The sequence below is a fragment of the Manis javanica genome, chromosome 4 (genome assembly GCF_040802235.1).
Source record: "Manis javanica isolate MJ-LG chromosome 4, MJ_LKY, whole genome shotgun sequence".
NCBI classification, from domain to species: Eukaryota; Metazoa; Chordata; class Mammalia; order Pholidota; family Manidae; genus Manis; species Manis javanica.
The window spans coordinates 77,603,573-77,626,206 of NC_133159.1; the positions used below are offsets into that span (position 1 = coordinate 77,603,573).

At 42.7% G+C, this 22,634-nt stretch overlaps 1 protein-coding gene across 4 annotated transcripts in view; it reads right to left on the minus strand.

The window, feature by feature from the left end:
- Positions 1 to 22,634, minus strand: part of TGFBR3 (transforming growth factor beta receptor 3) — a 184,828-nt gene that overhangs the window by 87,735 nt on the left and 74,459 nt on the right. For 3 of the 4 annotated variants that reach the window (XM_073234265.1, XM_073234266.1, XM_036997991.2), the window contains one exon: positions 20,790 to 20,974. In XM_073234265.1, the coding sequence (XP_073090366.1) occupies positions 20,790 to 20,974 (185 nt within the window). Of the gene's footprint in view, positions 1 to 20,789; positions 20,975 to 21,073; positions 21,285 to 22,634 lie in introns of all 4 variants that reach the window. The other variant, XM_073234267.1, reaches the window with a different exon arrangement.

Here is a 22,634-nt window from a genome sequence, read left to right on the forward strand (position 1 = left end):
AAACGATCTGGGGTCATAATTTCTCTTACAATATTATTTTCAAAAGAGAAAGCAAATCAACTGTTGATAAGCAATTTTGGAATGAAAATAGAATTGTCTGATTTACAGAAAGTGGTCTATTATTTGCCCTCAGGGAGAAAACATTAATTATCCTTGTCTAAGAAACAGAGAAAAGTAACTTTCGCTATAAAGCACAAACACCGGTGCTTCCCAATCTTGTCTTCCTCCTTCTGGACATACCATTCATTTAAAAAAAAAATTCTTTAAGTATCACACTTTGGGATTCAGTTTCCCCATAAATGAAGAAGTTAGACCAAAGACTACAGTTCTTTGAGCAACTATCAGAGTCAGTAACAGTCTTCAAGACAGGTCCCTAGGAATAGATGTAGCTGACAAGAATGAATGGGTGATGTGACTAAATCATCAGTTCATAAATGCCAGGTCACACTAAATGATTTGTTTGTACAACGAAAAGGAAAGATTGACAACAGCTTAGTTGAACTTGCCAAAGTGAATACAAGAGAACAAAACGGAAGAGTTTTCTTGTTTCAAGAACTGACAATATTCCACAGTGAACTTAAACTTTTTGGACAATGTGAACAAGTTTTAGAGAATTTCTTTCCTTTCCTTTTTTTTTTTTTTTTTTTACTGTAACTCTGAGTCCGAGTGTGCCCTATACTCTTTTATGCTTGGCAGAAGCTAAACAAATTATGAAATCTCAAAGCTAATCCTAAGGGTAAATCAAGATTTACAGTGTCTTTTAAGGTAGGTGGTGTTGACAAGATAAGAGTCTTAAGCCAAGTTTATTTATTTGGTTTTTAATTTCTTTTAGATACAGTTTTCAATGACAGAGCCACATGATTTATATTAACTATCAGGAAGAGTGGCAGATTTTTCTATTTATTGAAATATAGTTTCCAATAAGTGAAAATATGATTTAAAAATGGGGCAGTCAATGCAAACATGAGTACACTATCAGCTTCTGAAAACACTATTTTGATGTCCTTAATAAGGACAATGGCTGCTTTGAGTTAAACCACAAATCATTAGGCTCAAAACAAGTCTGTCATTCCCATCAACTCATTTGGTGACTGGAAATTCCTTCAGGCCAATGGGCAATGTGGTATATGACCACTGTTAGGCACACTGGCCAGCTCCAGATCCAAGGCGTAAAGTTATGAAGTTTTCTCATTCCACCCCTTGGCCCCCACCATTACTTTTTTCTGCCACTTTTTTTTTTCCCCAGGAACTTCAGAAGCAAAGAGATGGGGAAAGGGGTGAAATTAGAACCAGCGGACTTGGTTACTGTGACCAGTGCTGATAAAAGTGATAAAGAAGAAGATAAAACATAAAATGAAACTTGTGTATACTGAAATCATTGACTTTTAGTGATCAAGGAGATTTTAGAGATATTCTACTCCAAATATTTGTCGTAGATAAGGAAATAGAAGCCCAAAGAAGTAATGATGTGCCCAGGTTCCACAGCTAGTTCCATGACTGGAACTAGAATCTAAATATCTTTCAGTAATCCAGCTTCTATATATCCTGCTAATGGAACTATCCAGGCATCTCTTTATAAATCCAATTCTCTGTTACTGGAAAACAAGGGCTCCCCAGTCTTCAGAATTCAGGGCCAGCCTTTTTAACCACTGGATAAGAACAAAGAAACCTAAGTACCAGGGAACAACTTCTCCCCTAGCAAAGCTTCACATGATTTGACTCTTTTGACTGACTAATCCCATCTCCCATCATTTTCCTCCTTGTGCACTCTGTTCTAGCTGTTCTAGCCTTCTCACTCACCTCCAACAAGCTGCTTCCAAGCTTAGGGCCTTGGCAGTGCCAGAACCTTTATCTGACCTGTTCTTCCCCAGGTGGGAGCATGGTTCACTCCTCTGCATCATTAAGTCTCTGTTCACATGCCCCTCCTCTACAAAGCTATTCTTAACTACTGCAGTCACCACCCCTTCCTGTCACTGGAATACCAGGTACCCTGCGTTCAAAACCACGTGAGCATTGTGAGGGTTGAAACCATCTTATTTACCACTGTACCTTTAGTCCTAGAACAATGCCTGCACATTTTCAGAATGAATAAAAGAATGAATGTATGAAGACAAAAGAGAGAGAAACCAACATGTGCAGTGACTCCACAACATGGAAATCCTTCCACTTATGTTTTTACATAAAATTGGAGGAAAAAGAAGGCAGCTGTAGATAAAGAAAGTTACCAGAAAGCCTGCTGGCTTTTACCTAAAGCATATCTCCCAGGAATTTCTGATACAACATTATTACCAATAAAACAAAAATAATCAACTTTCAGCCTACCCAAGATATGCCAGGCTTCAGATCAAGTCATAATACATCTCAGAGTTCACCTGATACTGCCAACAGGAGCCCTGCAGGGCTGAATTTTTGGGCATGTGAATGATACATTGTTTTACGGAAACGTTTTCCAAGATTCCTTTCCAAATTCAACTCCATGTTTTTTTTTTCTCCCCTAAAGGGCAAAACCCTAACCTGTTTCCAAGCTATTTGGCAATATTTTGGCACAGATAATCCAGTAGAGCTATTTGTACAGAACTGCGCTATTGTTAGTAACAGGGCGCCCCAGCCTGCCCCCTTTCTAAGCTCTTTACCTATAGACGATGATCCAGCTATTCACTTGTTAATTCTTACCAGATGGCTACTTCCCTGCAGCTCAAAAACTCACCTCCAACATGATTAAGTCAACAAACAACCCCAGGAGCCAGATTTAAGCTCACCGTTAAGGAGCAGAGAGATGGAGATCACCTAAATGGGAGTAGAAGTTGGGAAAGAACTCACTCTCCACGTCAGGACTGCCAGTGCCTGGCACCAGGCCTGACACATAACAGGTGCTTAGGAAATACAGATTTAATGACTGAATAAGTATCTAAACCCTTCTAAAGCCCACCTTGCGCACAGCTAGTCACTGAAAATCAACTTCATCTACAGGAGGTGTGTGCTGTACACTCAAAACTGGGCTCTACCAGTTACTTCCCAGCTCATGACCTTGAGTAGAATATTTCACCTCTCTCAGTCCTAATTTCTAAGCCTGTAAACTAGAGCTAACAACAATTCCTTTGCATGGATGTTGAGAAGACTGATCAAAATGCCAGGTTTCCTAATTCTGGAAAAGCATCTCAGCAGTGTGTGACTTTGGCTCTGATCAATGTGGTACCATTACCTGCTGCCTTCAGGTCCCTGGATTTTGAAGCAGGATGACAGACTGATGACAGCAGCTTACATGACCCTCAGCCATCTGGCTTCCTAACAAAGAAGTAACAGCTTCTCTGCTGTTTCCCAACCTTCCCTTCAGCCTTGAGGAATTGGGTCTCATTAACGAAGAGGCCCACAAGCTAGAGGCAGGCAGCATAATGCAATCAACTTTACCAGATCCTGTTCAGGTAAGACTAACTTGGGCAGGCTCAAGTCCTGCTCTCCAAATTTCATTTGCAATTTGGGGGACTTCAGAACCCAATAAACAACAGTCCTGAGACCACATTTCTTTTGCACCTGACCCCAACACCAAGTCTGCTCTGGGGGGCCCAAATTTCTGAACAGAAACTCTTTCACTTGCCTTTCCATCCTGGAGTATGCCTTCCACTGAAACAGGAACACGGGAAATGCTAATGCTGTGAACTCCTTCCAAGGCAGCTGAAGTCATCGGTTTAGGAAGTAGAACTAGAAGTTTCTCCCAATCTGTGGCTGGGGAGTTTAGGGACAAACACTTCTCTTTAAAGGTCTACCTAAATTTCCCCTTGTAGTGTTAAAGATTATACCAATTTACTCGGCTTTGAAGACCTGCAGTAGCAAGGCGGTACACCCGTTCTCAAACCATAAACACCAACAGGCAAGACCATCAGACACAAGCTTTAACAGCTACCAAGGGACTTGCTGTCCCCAACATATTTCATACTTCTCAGCTCGGCTCTATTTTATTTACCAGCCTCTCCCCCTCATCTAGGAATATTCTCCCTCTAGCCTTCAGCCAAACCACAACCCTATTTCAAACCTCTCCAAATTCTCACCTCCGACACGCGTCGCCAGGCTAGCACACCTGGCTCCGATTACTCCAGCAACTGCACCTCCCTCAGCCCCCACATCCTTACAACGTGATTGATTCTTTAGCACTTATGTGTTTATCTCAGCCCAGCTGCAGTTGATCACATTCACTGGGTTAAGTTTCTAATGCGTGTTTAGAGCTATACTATGTTTCCGTGTTTCTGTCCATCTCTGTTTGGGGTGTTGCTCTTCGCCCTGGTTTACACTCCGCAGCGGGAGCTCTGCGGGCTGCCGCCTTCGTCACTCGCATAATGCTTTTGGCCGGAGCTACCCCGAAAGTTGCTGCGGCCAAGTGCCCAGCTCCTGGGTCTAATCACGTGGGAAGGGGCCTTTGCTCAAGCAAGCTCAAGTGATTAGCTCCTCTGGTCTTCAGTATTTCAACAAATAAGAGAGGAAGAAAGATTATTTGTGTGTAGTCTGTCCTGATCACACAGTAGAGATGTTTGGAAAATCATCAGATTTCTATGTGCATGGCAGTGGATGCTAAGCAGTGAAACTGAAAAGCATTTTCCCAAGTATGTGGAGGCCAGATTTGCCCCCAGATCTGTAAATCCTACTTAATCCAGGTTTTTTAAAAAATGTATAAGACGACATCAGATACCCTTAGTTTACATTTCAGCTATTAGGTGGTTCCTTCCCCACTGTGTATTGAGGGTTTAAGGATACTTTTTAGTTTAACAATTCCAGACACACTTTCACTTCTTTTCAACTGCTATTTTTTACTAAATGCAAGTTATGCTGTTTTTCATATTAGAGGCCTGGACTGTATTAAAAAACTATGCCCTTAACTCTCAATGTATACACACACACACACACACACAAAACCAATAGCACTAAAGGAAATATTAAATCTCATTGACAAATGGAGAAACTGACACCCACATGGGTATATAGATTTCCTCAAGGTTAAACAAAAATGACCTTGATAAATGGAGGGCCAAGCCCTCTCTTAAGATGCACAGTCCAGTGTTAATTTCTATACCTTGAAATCTGGATTGGAAACGTTATTTTATGACTGAACCATACATGCCAATATCGGTAAGATTTTCCAGAAAATAAATTTTGAAGTAAAAATATTCTCAGTCCATAATAAAGCTAAACTGTTACAATCAACATATTCAATTGTTCACTCACACATTTACTTCACAAATATTTATTGAGTGCTTATTATGTGCTGGGTATGTCCCAATTACTGGAGATATCAGTGCCCAAAATAAAATCTCACATTCTAATGAAAGGAACGGACAATTAACACATTTAATTATAAATATCAGGTAATATGAGTTATTTTTAAAAAGGTAAACAGGGTTTAGAGACAGTGTAGGGTGGGGATATGGCTGCTGTAAATGAGGTGGTCAGTGAAGTCCTCTCTGAGAGGTAACTTAAGCTGGGCAGGGACTGGATGAAGGGAGGGAACCAGCAATGTGAATAAGTGCTCCAGACAAAGGACGGGAGGCAGGAGTGTGCTCTGCACCTCTGAAGGACAGCAGGGCCAACTACCGACCGACCGCAGGTCAGTGAAAATAGGGAGGAATGGGGGAGATGGGAGTGACTGTCCTGCAGGAGACAGGATTTTATTCTAATGGTAATGGGAAGCCACTGCAGGAAGTTGAGCTGGTGAACTTTGCAACTGAACTTCAGTTTTAAAAGGATCATTCAGGCTGCTGTGTGAACTGATCTTATTATAATCATGACAGTAACTAATATTTACTGAGTGCTTACTATATACCAAACACTGTTCTAAACACTTGTTGTACTTTAACAATTGAATTGTCACAGCCACCTATAAAGTAGACACTAATATTATCCTCATAGGAGGAAAGCGAGGCATAGAGAAGTCACATAACTTCCCAAAGCCACACAGCTCATAAACAGTGGGACCAGGCTTCCACCACTGGCCCTCTAGGTCCAGATCCTGCCCTCCTAAGGGACCCAGGTTAGGGGCCACCACTGTGTCTCAAGTAAAGATGTGATGATGGATTTGTGGAGAGTGGGGCAGGGGAGAGGTCAAGGTTGGCTGATTCAGAATATATTTTTATGGTAGAATAAAATATTCTACCATAGGATTTGGTAGGATTGGATGTGATATCTGAGAAAACACAGGCAGTCATGGGTAATGCCTACGATTTTGGCCTTGGCAACTGGGAGGTAGTGTCCTTTACAGAGATAAACACAAGCAGTGACCCAAGTGAGGACAGGAGGGCTGCATGGAACTCCCAAGCTAACGTGAGATAGGAAGTGCATTGGTTTCCTGTGGCTGCTGTAACAAATTACTAGAAAATTGGTGGCTTAAAACAACAGAATTTATTTTCTCATAGTTCTGGAGGCCAGAAGTCCAAAATCAGTATTACCAACTGAAATTAATGTGTCAGCAGAGCTGGGCTCCCTCCACTGGCTCTAAGAGAGAGTCCATTCCTTTCCTCTTCCAGCTTCTCATGGCTGCTGGTATTCCTTGGCTTGTGGCCCTGTCACTCCAATCTGCCTCCAGGCCACTGTCTCCTCCTCTTGCGTCTATGTCAAATCTCTGTCTCATAAGGACACCTGTGATTGCATTTAGAGCCGTCCAGATCATCCAGGAGAATCTTCTCACCTCAAAGTCCTTCAGTTAATTACATCGGCAAAGACTCTTTCATTACAGTAACATTAACAGGCTTTGGGTATAGGATGTGAGCCTGTCTTTGGGAGCCATTATTTAGCCTATCACAGTCAGGAATACAAAAAAGAATAATAAAATCCATAGGTGTGGCACTACAGCAAAAGGTACTCTTCTTTTATATGAGAATTTGATCTGTTAACTCTCTTAACTCCATAACCCTGGTAATAATCTAAAACAATATGTCAACTATAATAAAAGGCAAGCTGCTTATAGTGAAAAATTACCCAATTGGTAAATTGTATTGGGATTGGAAAAACTAAAAATATCTGATAGGAAAAGATATTTGGTGGTTTCCCTGAGAGTAGTGACTCTTGTAAACTGGACATGTCCTTTGTGGGCACCGTGGGAAGTATTCCCACAGGGCAGAGATGCCCTGGGAGGTATGAGGCTTCTAAAGTCAGGCAACACACACATACACACACACACACACACACATACTATACACTACGCACTACACACCACACATCTCCTAATATTTCAGCCATCACCTGGAGATCTCTGCATGGTTACATGAACTGATTTGTAAACAGCCAAAAAAGAGGATGTCATGTTGTTCTGCACAAGCTGTGGCCCCTCCCCTATATCCTTTTGAATAGACTGATGCCACCTGTGGCCTGTGATAGTCTCTTCAGGTCTAAATGTTTATCTGAACCCAAGAAGACCCCCTGGGTGTTTGTCACCACAGTAACACAGGTATCATTTGACTTTAATGATCTCCAGTTCTTCCTCCATCAAACCCTCTAACACAGTTACCAGAAGGGAAAAGGAGTCAGTAGATCATTTGTTCCCCACATGTCCCCTCTGGCGGTCTCACTCATAAGCAGCAAAATGGCTAAAAGGGGAAAAAGTAAAGGAAAACCTGGAAAACACAAATTAATAAGTTCACAAAAGCTGACTTGATTGTTTCCTCGGGGAGGAAGAACGTGTAGTGCCTTCAGATGAGTATGTCATCATGCATCCTACACTAGACCTGCAAAAGGCCTATCCTGCAGGACTCAGCGCAAAAGTCCCAACCCGACCTGTCACTGCTGGAAATGTGCAAGCAGGCTCATTACTCAGAGCCAAGATAAAGGATAAATTTTATGAGTACCATAAGTATGAGTCATAAAAAATAGGAAACACATGTAGGACGTATACACAGTAATAGCACCAAGCCAGGGAAAGTGTTTAGGAAATAGATATAAGAACACATGGCAAAACTAGTTTCTTTGTGTACACTGCTCCAAAACATAAAAAAAAACTCACAGCAAGTCAGAGGTCCGAATCACTCTGGTCTCTAATAAATATGGGTCATTTCCGTATTTGGAAACAGGCTGAATTTGGAATTTTTGGTTTTGAGAGGTTTTTTGTTTTTGTTTTTGTTTTTTTATGCAAGTAGGAGAACTAAATGAAAAAGTAAGTTAGAGGAGGCTTTGAAAGATTTTATGATTTGGGAAATTTGAACAGCTTCCAACTAAAACAGTAGGAATTAGACATTAACACCATTAAAATTGAGCAAAAAAGATCTTCTCAGACAAAGACTTGTTAACAATGGTAGTATTACCATTAACTTGAGATTCTCAGTATCTCAACAACCGGCAGTGATAAGGGAAAAAAGAATAGAACCTTCAAACATATGAGAGCAGGAAACAAAAATAAACAGTTAACACCTGCAGTAACAACATTCAAGAGCAACAAAGGGTAGGGCTGCAGCCTGAAAGGGGTGCTGGGCTCAGCACGCAGAGCCCTCGGGCCACCTGCACCAGATGAAAAACTGGGGGATGTTCAGAATATAAGGAAGAGTAACTGGACCCCCACCAAAATCCTCTGGGGCCAGATGATAGAGGGAAAATGCCTAAGCATGACTCATTAAGCACTCCCGTCACCTATGATTTGGGAAGACCCCCAAATTTGATACTTAGCATGGACAGCAAAGGAGACACCTAAACCCCACATGTCTCACACCAAAGTATGCAAGGCCATGACAAGATGGGCCTTTGGCTCCTCTGGACTTCAGCTTTCTCCTTTGTCTTCAGAAACTACGGATTCCCAAGGAAAGCACTGCCTGCCATCTCTCTCCACTTGAGGCTGGAAGGAGTAGGGGAGGAATGCATATTTTAGACCGTTAAAGATAACCCCTCTCACCCCACCTGCCAGGGGCTTGGCAAGAGCTGAGAAGTGTGATACCTCGTTTTCTCTCTACGTTTCATTTCTCATTCCTCTCGACAGCTGCCACATCTCTCTATTCCTCCCTTCCCAGGCACCTGCATATGTGCTCCAGCACTAGGAGTGAGGCCACACTTGCAGGGGGCTCACCTCTTCAGATCTGAGAGCAGCTTCCATTTAAATCAGTGCACAGGTATTAAGTACCTACCCTGTGGAAAGCCCAGTTGTAGGCAAATGAAAACTAAAGCCACATCACCAACTTAACCATAGCAAATTCAAAAAGAATAAGGTGAGTGCACACTTGTATCGACAAATAGAAATTAAACTTTAATGTGCACAATGTGATGTCTGAGCTCCAGGCAAGAATTAGACTATTGCAGTGATCCTGTGTCCTATAGCTGGCTCTCATTAGCTCATAGTTACATGTAATCTAATCTAGTCTATCTCTTAAAGAAGTCAAATCATACCTGCAATTTGCCTCTCTTCCCCGAAGGGATGTAGAAATTCTAGATTCAGCCAAAAGATTCTGTAGCTCAGGTTCAAAAAGATGTCATGAATATAAAATACTATTGTTGGTTGTCTTGGACTAAAACTCAGATAATGCCAAATGATTCTGTGCAAAAACCATACCCAGCAGTCAAAAGTAGAGCCATTTCAACTTTGGTTTTAGCATTCTAATTCAGGAGGACACTCAGAACAAAATTCTATGAGAATACCAGAAAATGATGATAAATTTATAAAAGTCATTTCATAAAAGAAAATTTAATCCCATTCTTATGAGCTTAAAGGGGCTATCTAGTATCTGGCAGTTATATGAATATATGAACTACATATATATTTTAGCAGTCCACACAAGGCCAAGGAGCTCAGGCAGAAGACCGCTTCAATTAACCACCATCTAGCTGCGGTGCCCAGCAGTCTGGAAAGGAAAGCACAGAGCACACAACCCCAGCAGAGGCCAAAGCGGCAGGTCTCCCAAACACAGATTGAGATTCCTGTGTCTTTAAGACCAGACCTTCGTAAATGGATTGCTTCTGCTGGACACCATGCTCTAAATAAACAGACTCCTCTGGCCGACACACAACTTCCTGTAGGGTTCTGGTGGGTAAGGCTTGAAAAGGCTGCCAAATCCAATGACCAGCAACTTCTGAGCTGACTTAGAAAACAAGCTACAAAGACTCGAGTCCAGAGTAAACAAAGGAAAAAGCCACATTAAACAGGGAACAAATTACTATACAGGCAGGGATGTTTTAAGTGCTCACTGAGCAAAGAAAAGAAATAAGAAAATCAAGTTATTGGATATTTAACAATACTGGGTAAAATGCCCTTTTTCAATGGGAGGAATCAAGGTTAATTAATTCCAGCAATATTGAGAATTGGCTGGAAACTACCCCCACTACATCATGAGGCCAGATCATTCTCAATGGCCCAACTTCAAACCTGGCTCTGATCAAATGAGCTACCCAAGGGAGCAGCTTGGAGTCAAAAACCATTTATGGCTCTTTACCCAGATGAGGGAAAAGACCAACTAGTTTACTAGCAGTGACTAAAATCTGTAAGAGTAAGGAAACTTCTAACAAAAACTCAGAAATGAACTGGGGAAGGCTGAAACAGAGACCTGGAGAATTTGGAGTCGACTGCAGTAGCATGAGATTTAATTAGGAAAAATAAATCAAAGCACTAATGGAGGTTACCTCAGCTACACTGGTTAAGAGGGGCCTGGGGAGGAAACACCATGCCCACTGACAAAATCCAAATCAAATGAAAGTGCATTAGTACACTGTGAAAAAAGGGAAGAGTTTAAGAAGACAGAGTGATACTTTAAGTGACATTCTTGGCACCATGCCAAGGACCCACATGCACAATGAGAAAAATGTTCAAGACTTGGTTCCTCCCCTTAAGAGTCCACTCCCTAGCTGCAAGATTAACACACACAATTCAGCAGCAAAAACAAATAATCCCATAGTCTGAGGAGGTGAGGGGAATGAGGGATTCAGACTCTGTTTAGGAAAGACAGAGGTGGAGTTGGGTAAAGGACTCAGTGAAGGATTTGCTGAAGAGTCAAGACTTAGACAGGGCTTCTAACATGGCAAGGACTGAGAGAGCTAAGAAAGAAGTTCAGGTGGAATTAAGAAAAAAGACTTGGGGCAATGGATTTAGCTGAAGGGCCAGGGGTGAGGCTCAGGAATCCATACTCAAGCATCTCCCAGAGATTCAGATGCAGGGGTCTGAATACCACACACACACTTGAAGATACACTGACCTACAGGATTAAGTCCAAATCCTTATTCATGTGTCCTTTCCAGAGTCATCTTCCACTTCTAGGCCCCAGCCCACCCCCACCACTGTCCCCATCTCTGACCCCACCCCCCATTCCAGAGACTGGCAAGCTTTCTCTGCAAATGGCCAGATGGTAAATATTTTAGGCTTTCTTGGTCCCTGTCACACACTCGCCTCTGCCACTGTGGTGAAAAAGCAGCCACAGACAATGTATAAAAATGGGCATGCTCCACTAAAACTATTTACCAGAAAAACCTTTGTTTACAAAAATAGGCATCAGACTGATGAATGGATAAGCAATATGTGGTCTAGCCATGCAACAGACTACCAGTCAGGAACAAACAGGAATGAAACAACTAACATATGCTATAACATGGATGAAACTCAAATGCATTATGTGAAGTGGAAGAAGCCTGCCACAAAAGTCCCACATACTGTATGATTCCACTTAGAGGAAATGTCCAAAATAGGCAAATCTATAAAAAAGAAAGATTAGTGGTTGCCTAGGGCATGGTGTAGAGGCAAGGGCAATGAGGAATGACTGCTAATACATAGAGTTTTTTTTAAGGTACCGAAAAATGTTCTAAAATAAGTGATAGCTGTGCAGGTCTATAACTATATAGTTGACCCTTGAACAACACAGGTTTGAACTGCACGGATCCACTTAGATGTGGATTTTTTTCAATAAGTATATTAGAAAATATTTTGAAGATTTGCAATAATTTGGGGAAAAACCATTTTATTGTCTCTAGTTTACTTTATTGTAAGAATACAGTTTATAATACATATAACATATAAAATATGTGTTAATTGGCTGTGTATTGGTTAAGGCTACCCTTCAACATTAGGCTATTTGTAGGTACATTTTGAGAGAGTCAAAAGTTATACATGAATTTTTGACTGGGGGTGGGTGTAGAGGGGGCTGGTGCCTCTAATCCCCTCACTGTTCAAGGGTCAACTGTACTAAAAACCATTATATGTACACCTTAAGCAGGTGAACTTTATGGTATGTAAATTATATACATACAAAAACAGGCACCAGGCCAGATTTGACCCAAATATCTTAGTTCGCCACTCTCTGATCTGTACAGTTGCCACATGTACACGGGAGAACTTTCTCCATGATTTCTGCTTCCCCCCTCTGTGTCTTCCTTCTCTGCCGCTCAGCAACTTCTATTAGACTTTCAAGCCCTTTATCAAATGCTCTCTTCTGGGAATCCTTCTCTCACCTGCAGATAGAACTACCACTTCCTCTTTTGGGCTCCTGCAAAGTTATGTTAATTTTAGAATAATGGTAATATTTTTTGTCACCCTGTATTAAATTTATTCCCCCTCAACCTCTAGTAAGTGCTGAAGACATAAATATGAGTAAGATCTAGCAGAGTGTCTATTAGCACACAGTAGGTTCTCAATGAATAACTCATGGAATGAGTCTATAAATGAATGAACAAATGAATGAATTGTGGGAGCATTATTTAGAGAAAAGTGGTTTTAAGAAGTGATCCACAAGCTAGACAGAAAGAACCAGGGCCTGAAGTTGAAGATGCCAGTCTCAGGAGACTGGTTAAGGAAGCTGCAAGGAACACAGAAATTCAGGAGAAACTTCAGAGGAAATGCCAATAAAACTCGGTGATTAACCAAATAATAGGGTTTGAAGGGGATGAGTAATCCAAGATGCTTCAGAAGTCCCAAGACAGATGGCAGCAGTGACACTGACAGGACAGGGAAACTGGACTGATAAACCAGCTCTGGGGTAAAGAGAAGACTGGCTTACAAAGGTTTGTACATTCAATTTCAGAGATAATAAAGAGCTAGCATTTGATTGTTTACTGAGTGCTAATGTGTCATGGAGACATCTCTCAACCCTCAGTGATAAATCTAAAAACTCCTACTACCATCTCATTTTACAGATGAGGAAATTGAGGATTAGAGAATTAAGTAGCTCATCTAGAGTCACACACTTGGGAAGTGACTGCTGAGATTTAAACTCTTATCTGACACCAGGTAGCACAGTGAGAGCCACTCCTATGCAACACCTGTCAGGCACCTGGGAGCTTGAGGTGGGAGGGAGAGGTAGGGTGCTTTAGAGACGTGCCTCTGGCTCCACTTGAGAAGCCTGTAGAGTGCTGGGGGTCACTGGCATGGTGGGGGGCGGGAGAACAACCAAAATCCTGAGACCAGACAAGCCTCCTCAAGGACAGTAGGCGGCAGAAAACAAGCGCCAGGACTGAGCTCATGTCAAAAAATGCTGAGAAGGAAGAGCAAGCAGCTGGGAAAGAAACAGTGAAACAGATGGCAAGGTGGAAGGAGAACTGGGTTAAGCAAATGCCCTAAAAACAGACAGAGACCAGAAAGGGGGAATAAAAGGAGCTGAGGAGTAATAACTGGGAAAAGAGATATGGTAGAATGAACTCTGCAATAGGAATCAGGATCCCTAGGTTCCAGTCCAGCACTGGCACCAATTTCTAGTGTAAGTCACTACTTCTCTCCCTGGCCTTAGTCTCCTCTGCAAGGTGTTTCAGACTAGACAGTCCCCAGAGCACCTCTCAAGTCCAGCACCCCATGAGTTAGTCAAAAGGGCACCATCAGTGCCGCCCCAGAGATGAGCTTAGGAGGACAGAAGTCAGACAGCAAAGAGCAAGGAAGAGAAAGGCATGCCACACAGGCACTCACTCCCCCCCAAGGAGTAGGGCAGGCAAGGAAAAGGGAGACAAGACAGTGCAGGGAGGTGACACCGGGGCCCAGTTCATACATGGCCTCTTCACTGTGGGACAAAGAAAAGTAAAATAATTGAACATGCCTCTAATTTTCACAGAAATATTTAGAAAACACAGTAGGGGAATGACTGAAAGTAGTAAAATAAATACTTCTGCATAATTTGAATATTAAAATCAGAGAAGTTAGCAGTAAATTTCCTTTTATTCTCAAACATAATGCCAAGATAGCGTGACTTGGTGTTTGGATACTCTGCACACATCCAAACTGGGCATTTGCCCAGTTGGCACATTGGGGTCTCAGATTTGTGGATCTGCTCCTTTTGGTCTGTTGCTGTTTCAAATACTCTCCAAAAAGTTTTAAGAGTCAAAAAGTCACATTTTCAAATGTAGAGGGTGCCCCTGTAGAAATATTTTCTAACAACATTTTCAGGGAGTTAAAAATTTTTTTAAAGTCAAGTTTCCAGGACAACAATGTTAGGGGTCAGGGTTATAACTCTGACCTCCGTAAAGACAAACACCACCCTGACTGGAAAATGCTGCTGCTGGACAAATGTTAGAAGGGGTCAATGTAGTCTCTTCTCCAGACTGGAGAAGAGGCAATAATAAGACAGGCTTTTTCAATTTGTCAGCTCCCAGCCAGCAAAGACTACTACCTGGCAATACCTCCTGCTAAAACGGCAGAGTCCAGGCAGGCTGGGTACCTCTGATCGAGCAGGGCGCTGTGCTTTCCTAGGGCAATTTTACAGCATCTGGATGTTCCTGGAGCAACTGATAGAGTTTAAGTGATATGCCACCAGCATCTTGGTAGGAACACTGCAACTTCTCTGCTTAGCTCGTGTCCTGATTTGTTTGCTAAACCCTGATGTTGACTTATTCCTGTGATTTCTGCTTTCACTTCTTCTAACATCCCAAGACTGGTTTCTGGAGAGGCCTTATTCAAAAGGTGGCTGTCCTTTCAGACTGAACATCTTGCCCCACGTGTTAGAAACCACCCTTGGCGAGCACGGCCAGTTCTAACAGTCTGCACTGTCCCCTGCTGAGACAGCAGCCGGAGGTCTAGTTGCCTTGCTGTTCCCAACCCTGCTCCTCTCTCCAGTCCTGGCTTGGCCCCTTCATACTGCCTGTGGGGTGTCATCACTTAAACTGCTTTGAGTATCTTCAGGCGGCAACTCTTTTTAAATGATGTAACTGTCCTATTCATTTAAGGCCTCCAATCACATATGACAGTCAGATGCAGCTGCCTTTCAAGTTACTGAAATAATTTCCACAGCAGCACTCAGATGAATGGGGGCAGGGAGAGAGAGAGATGATGCCTTTTGAGAATGTGACCTTTGTTCTCTGTAACTTTCTGACATACCTGCTGTAGGCCTGCGGGGCCAGTTCAGAGGTAATCTTACCTGTAAGGCTAGGGTGGTTCCCAAAACAACTTCCATTTAAATAAATTCTTGAAGTGATAGGTAAAAATAAGACACTGAACTCATTTCCACCCCTCACCCTCCTTACTGTTCTGTCTATATTTTAATAACTGAGGAAGGGGGGGAAAAGAGAGAAGCTGTTCACCTACTAATACTGTGGAAACAGGAAACATTACCTATATGTAAGAAGGAGATAATAGGGATCACCAAAATGCGTAATCCCTGAACTGCCAGATTCCTCAAAGCAGGAAAAAAAGACATTAGATCAGATAGCCAAGTCCACATACTGAAGCTCCTGCCTTTCATTCATAGCAGGAAGAGTCCTTTAATGTGTTTGTTCTCCTTTACCACACAATTCAAGCAAGCGTGGTTATGAGAAGTCGTGCATCACAAGCAGAGGACAGGTGAGTTACTCTGTGAATGAAGAATGCGGAAGCCTTATAGGGTAGGGGGATGGTCGACTATGAAAGCCAGCTGGGAGAGTGGCATTTACTGTGGGGATTAACAGCACTGTAGAGTGTAAGGGCTCCCGAGTGCAGCCCTGAATTTTATAATTACTGACACTTAATGTGATAATCTTCTAAACCAGAAAGGAAAAAACACTGCCAGACAAAGTCACACAGAAGGGAATGAAAGGGGACTCTGAGCACTGAGAGCTATCACAAGCCTATGCAGGAACCCCAGACCCTGGGTAGGAAACCTGCCCACTCACCCACACAGGCAGAGCCAGCTGAGATCAGTGAGCAGGAGACTGGGGAGCATGTTCTGTAGCCAGGAACAAGGTAAGGGCTAGAAGTCAAAGGCAAGTGGACTGAAGTGCAGGGAAAGCTTGGACTGCAGAGTCCAACCACCTCGACTCCATGGCCCTCTGCTACCGGGTTGCTGTATAACCTCCAGATGCCTCCTGCCCTTGTAGGTGGACCGTGGGGACTGGCAGAGATAACTCAAGTTCCAGGCAGGTGGGGGGGCCCACAACAAGCCCTCCACCACCACCACCACCATAGTGCCTGTAACTGTTATTTGGGAACTAAGGGAGCCATTAAGAGGCAAGCAGAACAGTTAGCATTGTGGATGTGTTTACTTCCATCTCTTTCTCCCAATTGTGGTCTTTCCTGCCCTCAAAAAGAACCAGGAAAAGGACAATTTTCTGCCACAGTCCTCAGAGAAGGAACAAAGTAAAAGTGACTTGGAACCACATGTATGATTAACCACACATCCCATCTGGCTCTGCCTGCCAAGAAGCACGGATCCAAATTCATACTCAGTCATCCCAACCACAGCGACCCGTCCAGCCAGCACGCTACACTTTTCTTTTTTCTTTTGTCCTCATTTTGCATTTCTGCTTACACTTTTGATATGTCTACTGTTACAAACCCATCCCAAATCCTTTTTTGGAATGAGGCACAGAACAAGCAAATACATAAAAAGTATAGAGGAGGGATCTGAGCTTTCTGAAGGGTGAAGTTACTAAATCTGGCCCCTTTCCCAGGGCAACGGAGCCTCCCAGATCCTCACTCCACCCCTACAGCCAGGCTCTGGCCCGCGCACTAAACAGCCGCTCCTTTAATGTCAAAACAAATACAGATTTAAACACCCATCACTTTTGCACACATATGTAATGGTAACTAGGGGGTTATCCTCCACAGCATTTCAAAGTAAGCAGTAGATAGGTCAAAAACAGAAAAGACATATGGCCATATAAAAGCAGGTCACCATAAAAATTAGACGATAGGAAACAAGATTGTTGCCATTCCAGCAAGTAATGAAAGTATGTTAGTGTAAACAAACCTCTGGTGCTGCCATACCCTTCTCGAAATCAGGGAACACCCTGAAGGTCCCAACTCTGAAAGGAGGGCAGGGAGTGCATTTTACTTTGAAGTCAAAGAGCACAGGGGGCTGAATAATATAGGATGAAAATGATGACCCCACTCTGATTCTATGAGACAAAGCTGATCTCTCAGAGCGGTTTTCCCTTTCTGCCCTCCTGGTAGGCCAGGGAGTCTTTTTCAAGTTTCCTGTTACCTTCCAGGGCTGTAGTTTCCAAAACCAGTGGTTACCAAAGCAAGGTGTGGTCTCAGATGAAAAACACACTGAGAGGTCTGCGCTGTCCTGATGAGAACCCAGTGAGGGCTTTGTTGCCCTGGGCTCGGTACACATTATTGTAACAAGTGTGTTCCTGGTGCAAATCCTCTGCTGGCCTATAAAATTACTTACTAACTGAAGGGTAACTGTTTCCCCAAATCCTGTCAACCTGTCAACTATCACTCCCAGGTGTAGGCAGTGTCACCTCCACACAGGAAAAGCAGCAGCCTCTCCTCAGCTGAAGAGTCTTATGGTGCCTGGGAGGTAGGAAGTTGGTAAGATATAGAGAAGGAATGATTTATAATAGATCTTAATGCTTATCCTGCATCAGTAACAAGCCAGGGGAAGTGGGTGGAAATAGTAATTCTCTCATATTTAAGGAGGACACTGTGAAAAACAACTTCCACAGTCATCTGAGTCAAAGTCAATTAATGGTTTGGAGCCAGTATGGCATTCTTTTTGCTCATTTATAAGCCATGACATTAATCAAATCATTTCACTTTGAAAAATATTTGCCTTTAATATTCAGTAGAGACATGCACAAGACTACTTCTGGTCCCCCCATTATTACCCCAAAAAATAGATCAGCTATGATTTTTAGCACAGACCGTATTGTCTATAAAAATCAAGTTATCCATTGAGAATAACAGAAAGAGTTGGGTGAGTTCAGGTTGAAGGAGGAAGCAATCTTGGTTTAAAAAAAGTAAATATATTTAAGGTAAACTGTATGGGCTAATTAGAATATTGGTTGATTGAATTTTTATTTTTAAAGCTTTTTTAAACAGCTTTACTGAAATAAAGTTCACATACCATAAAATCCACCCATTTTAAAGTATAATGCAATGGTTTTTAATAAATTCACATTTATTCAGATTCATCAATGGTATTTAGTATATTCATATTCCATTGTGGGGCCATCACCACAATTTAATTTTAGAATTCATTTCTGCCCCCTCAAAAGAAACTCTGTACTCATCAGCAATCCCCATTTCTCTCTTTTGCCCTTGGGCCCTAAGAAGTCACTAATTTACTTTCTATCTAACCTTGTCTATTCTGAACATTTCATATAAATAGAATCATACAGCATGTGGTCTGTCTTTAGTGTGTGTCTTGTCTTCTTTAACTTAATGTAATGTTTTCAAGGTTCACCCAAGTTGCTGCATGTATCAATATTTCCTTTGTACTGCTGAGGAACATTCCATTGTATGGATACACTGATGATATTATCCATTCATCAGTTGACAGACATTCTGGTTGTTTCCACCTTTTAACTATTATGAGTAGTGCTGCCATGAACATTTGTGAGCAGGTTTTTGTGTGGACATGTTTTCATTTCTGCTGGGTATATAGATAGGCATGGAATTGTTGGGTCATGTGGTTCAAATGATCTTTAAAAACTGTTTGCATGGCTGCAGTAATGTATCTCCACAGTCATCTTTGAAGAAAGGAAGAGATACTTAACTTTTCTCTGCTACCATCATACCACCCGTAAGCAAACTCTCTTTCACCCTCTCTGTTCCAGCCCCACTGCTCTGAGGACCACTCACTCTATAGACATGAAGTGCTCAGAGGTCTGCTGTGTGAGGGCAGCTCAGAGCCAGATGGAATTTCCAAAGATCACATTTCCCAACACTTTTCAAACAGGATTGAACTACAACCATCTAATTCTTAAAAGTCCCCAAAGAAGGAAAGAATCCAAGCATTCTCAGTGGTCTAGTCTCAAACTGCCTTCAAATCACTAACCCACATCACATATACTATACAAATATTGAAGGAAGAAGAATAATATTCAGGTTTTTAAACAAGTTTTACAGACTCTCCCCTACAGGCCTCTTTCTTTACTTCCTCATCAAACCCACGATGTCCCCTGACGCCGGCTAATTTTATGTGTTCCCAGTACTGCCACGTCCATCTCGATCTAACGCAGTGAGACGAGTATGGGAGAGCTCGCTGTTGTCCCTGAAGTGTTTCCCTTTCACTCCAATAGTCTTATTTGGATCTATTTTCAGAGTCAACAACAGTACCGCACAATTTAACACTGAGAATTTCTGCCGCTGCTGCTTCCATAATAGCTTGGGCTTTCTTTTTTCTCTTGGTTCCTCTGAGAGAGCATATACACAGTGAATAATTATTGCTGCTGAAGAACTGCTGGAGTCAGCAACGCTTCATAGGCACTGCACGCCCATCCTCCTTCCCCTCCCACCACAAATCCTCCCCCACGAGTTAAGAATTAAAAACACATTACTGGAATAAAGAAAGCTGACCTGGAATGTGTGCTGCAGCAACAATGGTGAGCAACCAAGAGTCTTAACAATAGTTTCCAGTGTAGCTGGAAATGTCAGATGATTTGTCTTTGAAATGAGCCAACTCTGCACACTTTCACGAGATTAAAATCAGTTTGCTGTTCCTTCTGGACACCTCGCCTCTCCTACTCTTACTACCCCTAAAAGGCAGAGTGGTTGAGGCACACAAACAAATGGTTCTGGAAACTAACTTTCTTGACCAGAAAAAAGCTCATAGATAAATTCCATTCTGCATTAGTTTTCCTACACTTTACTGTGATCGTAATTTCCTGTGGTTTCTCTCTCCCTGGAGAGATAATTCTTGATTTGACACCATTTCTGACACACATAAGCTTAAAAACAGAAAGAATGACAACAGTGTTATCTTAAAAGAAGTAATAATGACCTTTCACCCACAATCTAGTCATTTCTGAGCCACAGGAAAGAGGAGGCCTTTCCCTCTTCAGGTGATGGCCTTGGGCAGATGACTTATCTCTGCACCTATCGGCCACCTGTAAAATGAGGAGAATAATAGGACTTCAGGGGGTAAGTGTATGCAGGGCGAGAACAGAGTAAATACTGAGTCACTCTGGGCTTGGATAATCACCACCACCATCTTCAAGAAGCTGCCAGGATGGCGTAAGGAGCTGCTCCTCGGGGCTTTTTACACAAGTTACAAAGTACTGCCATCTTTATTCCAGTGTTCCCAGGTATATCATCCTGCAGAAGCAATAGGCTCAGAAGACAGAGCAAAGAAAGCGCACAAGAGGTGAGAAAGACATTTTACAATTACAGAGAAACAGTATCTTCTTTTGTTTTCTCATAACCATGTTTAAAAAATGAAATTTGTAAGAATACGCTTTCCAACATGCAGGGGAGGGGTGGGTCATAGGCAGGCCATTGAAAAGCCAACAAATCTCTCCAGAGAGAAGTCCTAGAGTTGCCCAGTCCAGAAAGCAATTGGCTATTTGAAATCCTTCTCTCTCGAGTGTACAGTGTATTCTCCTCCCCACCTATATTCATCTATGAGCATCCCTGTTAAACCCAGAATGGAAGAAAAGGGCTCTTTGTTCCAAAAAGGGTCTTACAAGCTCAGAGGGCCAGTGGGTAGAAAGCCTGCCCCTGTGCCTACCTCTCTCTCTGGCTGGCCGGGCTGCTGGTCGGCAGCGCGGAGGTTCAGGACATGCACCTCCTGCAGCAGTCCCATTGTGCCTCTGCTGGCACAGCCAGACAACACGGTGAAGCTCTCCATCAAGGCCTGCACCGGATGGGAGGCATTGACAGGCGACAGCTCACACTGGGCGCTGGGCTCTGGACCTGCAGAGGGAATCACAAACACGAGCCCCTTAGAAACAGCAACTAAACGTGCCACAGTTAAAGTAATTGTTGTGGATGATTGAGCCACTGCCAGCCCACCTGAAGAGCCTTTCCAAGTAAGTCGTTTCCAGAACTAAATGGCAAAAGAGCTCACTTCTTCTTCTAAAAACCCAGTTTCTTCAATTCCTTTTGGGGGACTTTGGATGTGTATTTGATTACTTAAATTCCCTTTAGATATACAAGTCCCAAGTATATTCTTCCGGATGGAGGAAACCTCCCATATGACATGTGTTCAATTCTTCCTTCCTCTCTTAGAAGAAAATCAGAGGTAAATGGAATAAATTGACTGAAGCCCCTATAATATTACACATAAATAATATTAAACACCTAAAACTGCAAAATCAGTATAAGATACCACTCCTCTCTTTTAAGGCAAACAAATTTAAGAACAATACAAAGCAAAATGTAAGGAGCAGAGGCAACTGGGGCCAGGTTATGCAGCAAAGTTTGGACCAGAGGTCAGAAAAACCCTTCCAGGAGAGGTAGGATATAAGCAGAGCCTCCAATAGAAAAGGTAGACTCTGGTCATACTTGGCTCCTGTTTCCTCCTCCTTCCTTTCTCTGATCAGTAAGAACTTAAATCCCTCACTGTCTCTATCCCTAGACAACTGCATTTGGAAAGTAGCCTGTAGTCTCCATCTCTCCAAGCCACCTTTCATATAAGCATGGTCCACCCAACCCAGGGTGCTCAACTGGATGGTTATTCTAAATGCAAACTCCTGCCCCCTTCTTTCTGTCTTCAGGAGTATCCTGTCCCTTGAGAAGTGCTGGCCTGTTAATAAAACCTGAGCTCCTTAACCTGGCACACAAGGCCTTTCCTGACCTGGCCCCTTCCTATCTCTCTAGCCTCACCCACCCCACTCCAACTCGCTCAAAAGTCTCCGAACATACAACAGTGTTTCCCAACTCTGTCTTATTTCAGCTTGTTTCCTTTACCCAAAGTCCTCTTTTACCCTAATTCCCACCCCCCACCAACAAACATCCCAAGCCAAGGGAGATACTCTTCCTCTGTCCTCCCATAATTTCTCTGCCCATCTCTGCTGTTTTGCTTTCTGCACGGTAACCACTCATATATACTTCTGTCTTTGCCAGTCTGGTACGACCTCCCTGACAGCCGAGGGTCTCTCATCTTTGTATCCTCGGCTCCCATCACAGCGCCTGGCATGTAGGAAATGCTCAAAAAACACTTGTTAAATGAACCATTGAGCTTATAAAAAAAATTGCCCCTTCTCTGATCAGTGGATAGGGCACCATTCCAGGGACCTGGATTTGGCTGGAAGGAGCTTACATGGGAAACAGATTGCTACAGAGAGGTGAGGTACAACCTCACTACATTTCAGCCTCATTTTGCATTGGCTGGATTGACAGCGAGGGGTATCCAAGGAAGAGGAACTAGCAATACTGTAGCCTTACACACCTCTGTAGGCTTGGTGTTGTCTCCTCTCAGTAGCTAGGGACACTGGGACTTAAACATACAGCGTCCATTAAACCACAACCTTCCAAATGGAACCTGATAAAAAATCTGAACACACTGCAATTAGTTCTTCCTGACTTCTATAATAAAAAGTACTCTCCAGGATTACAGCCCCAGTCCAACAAG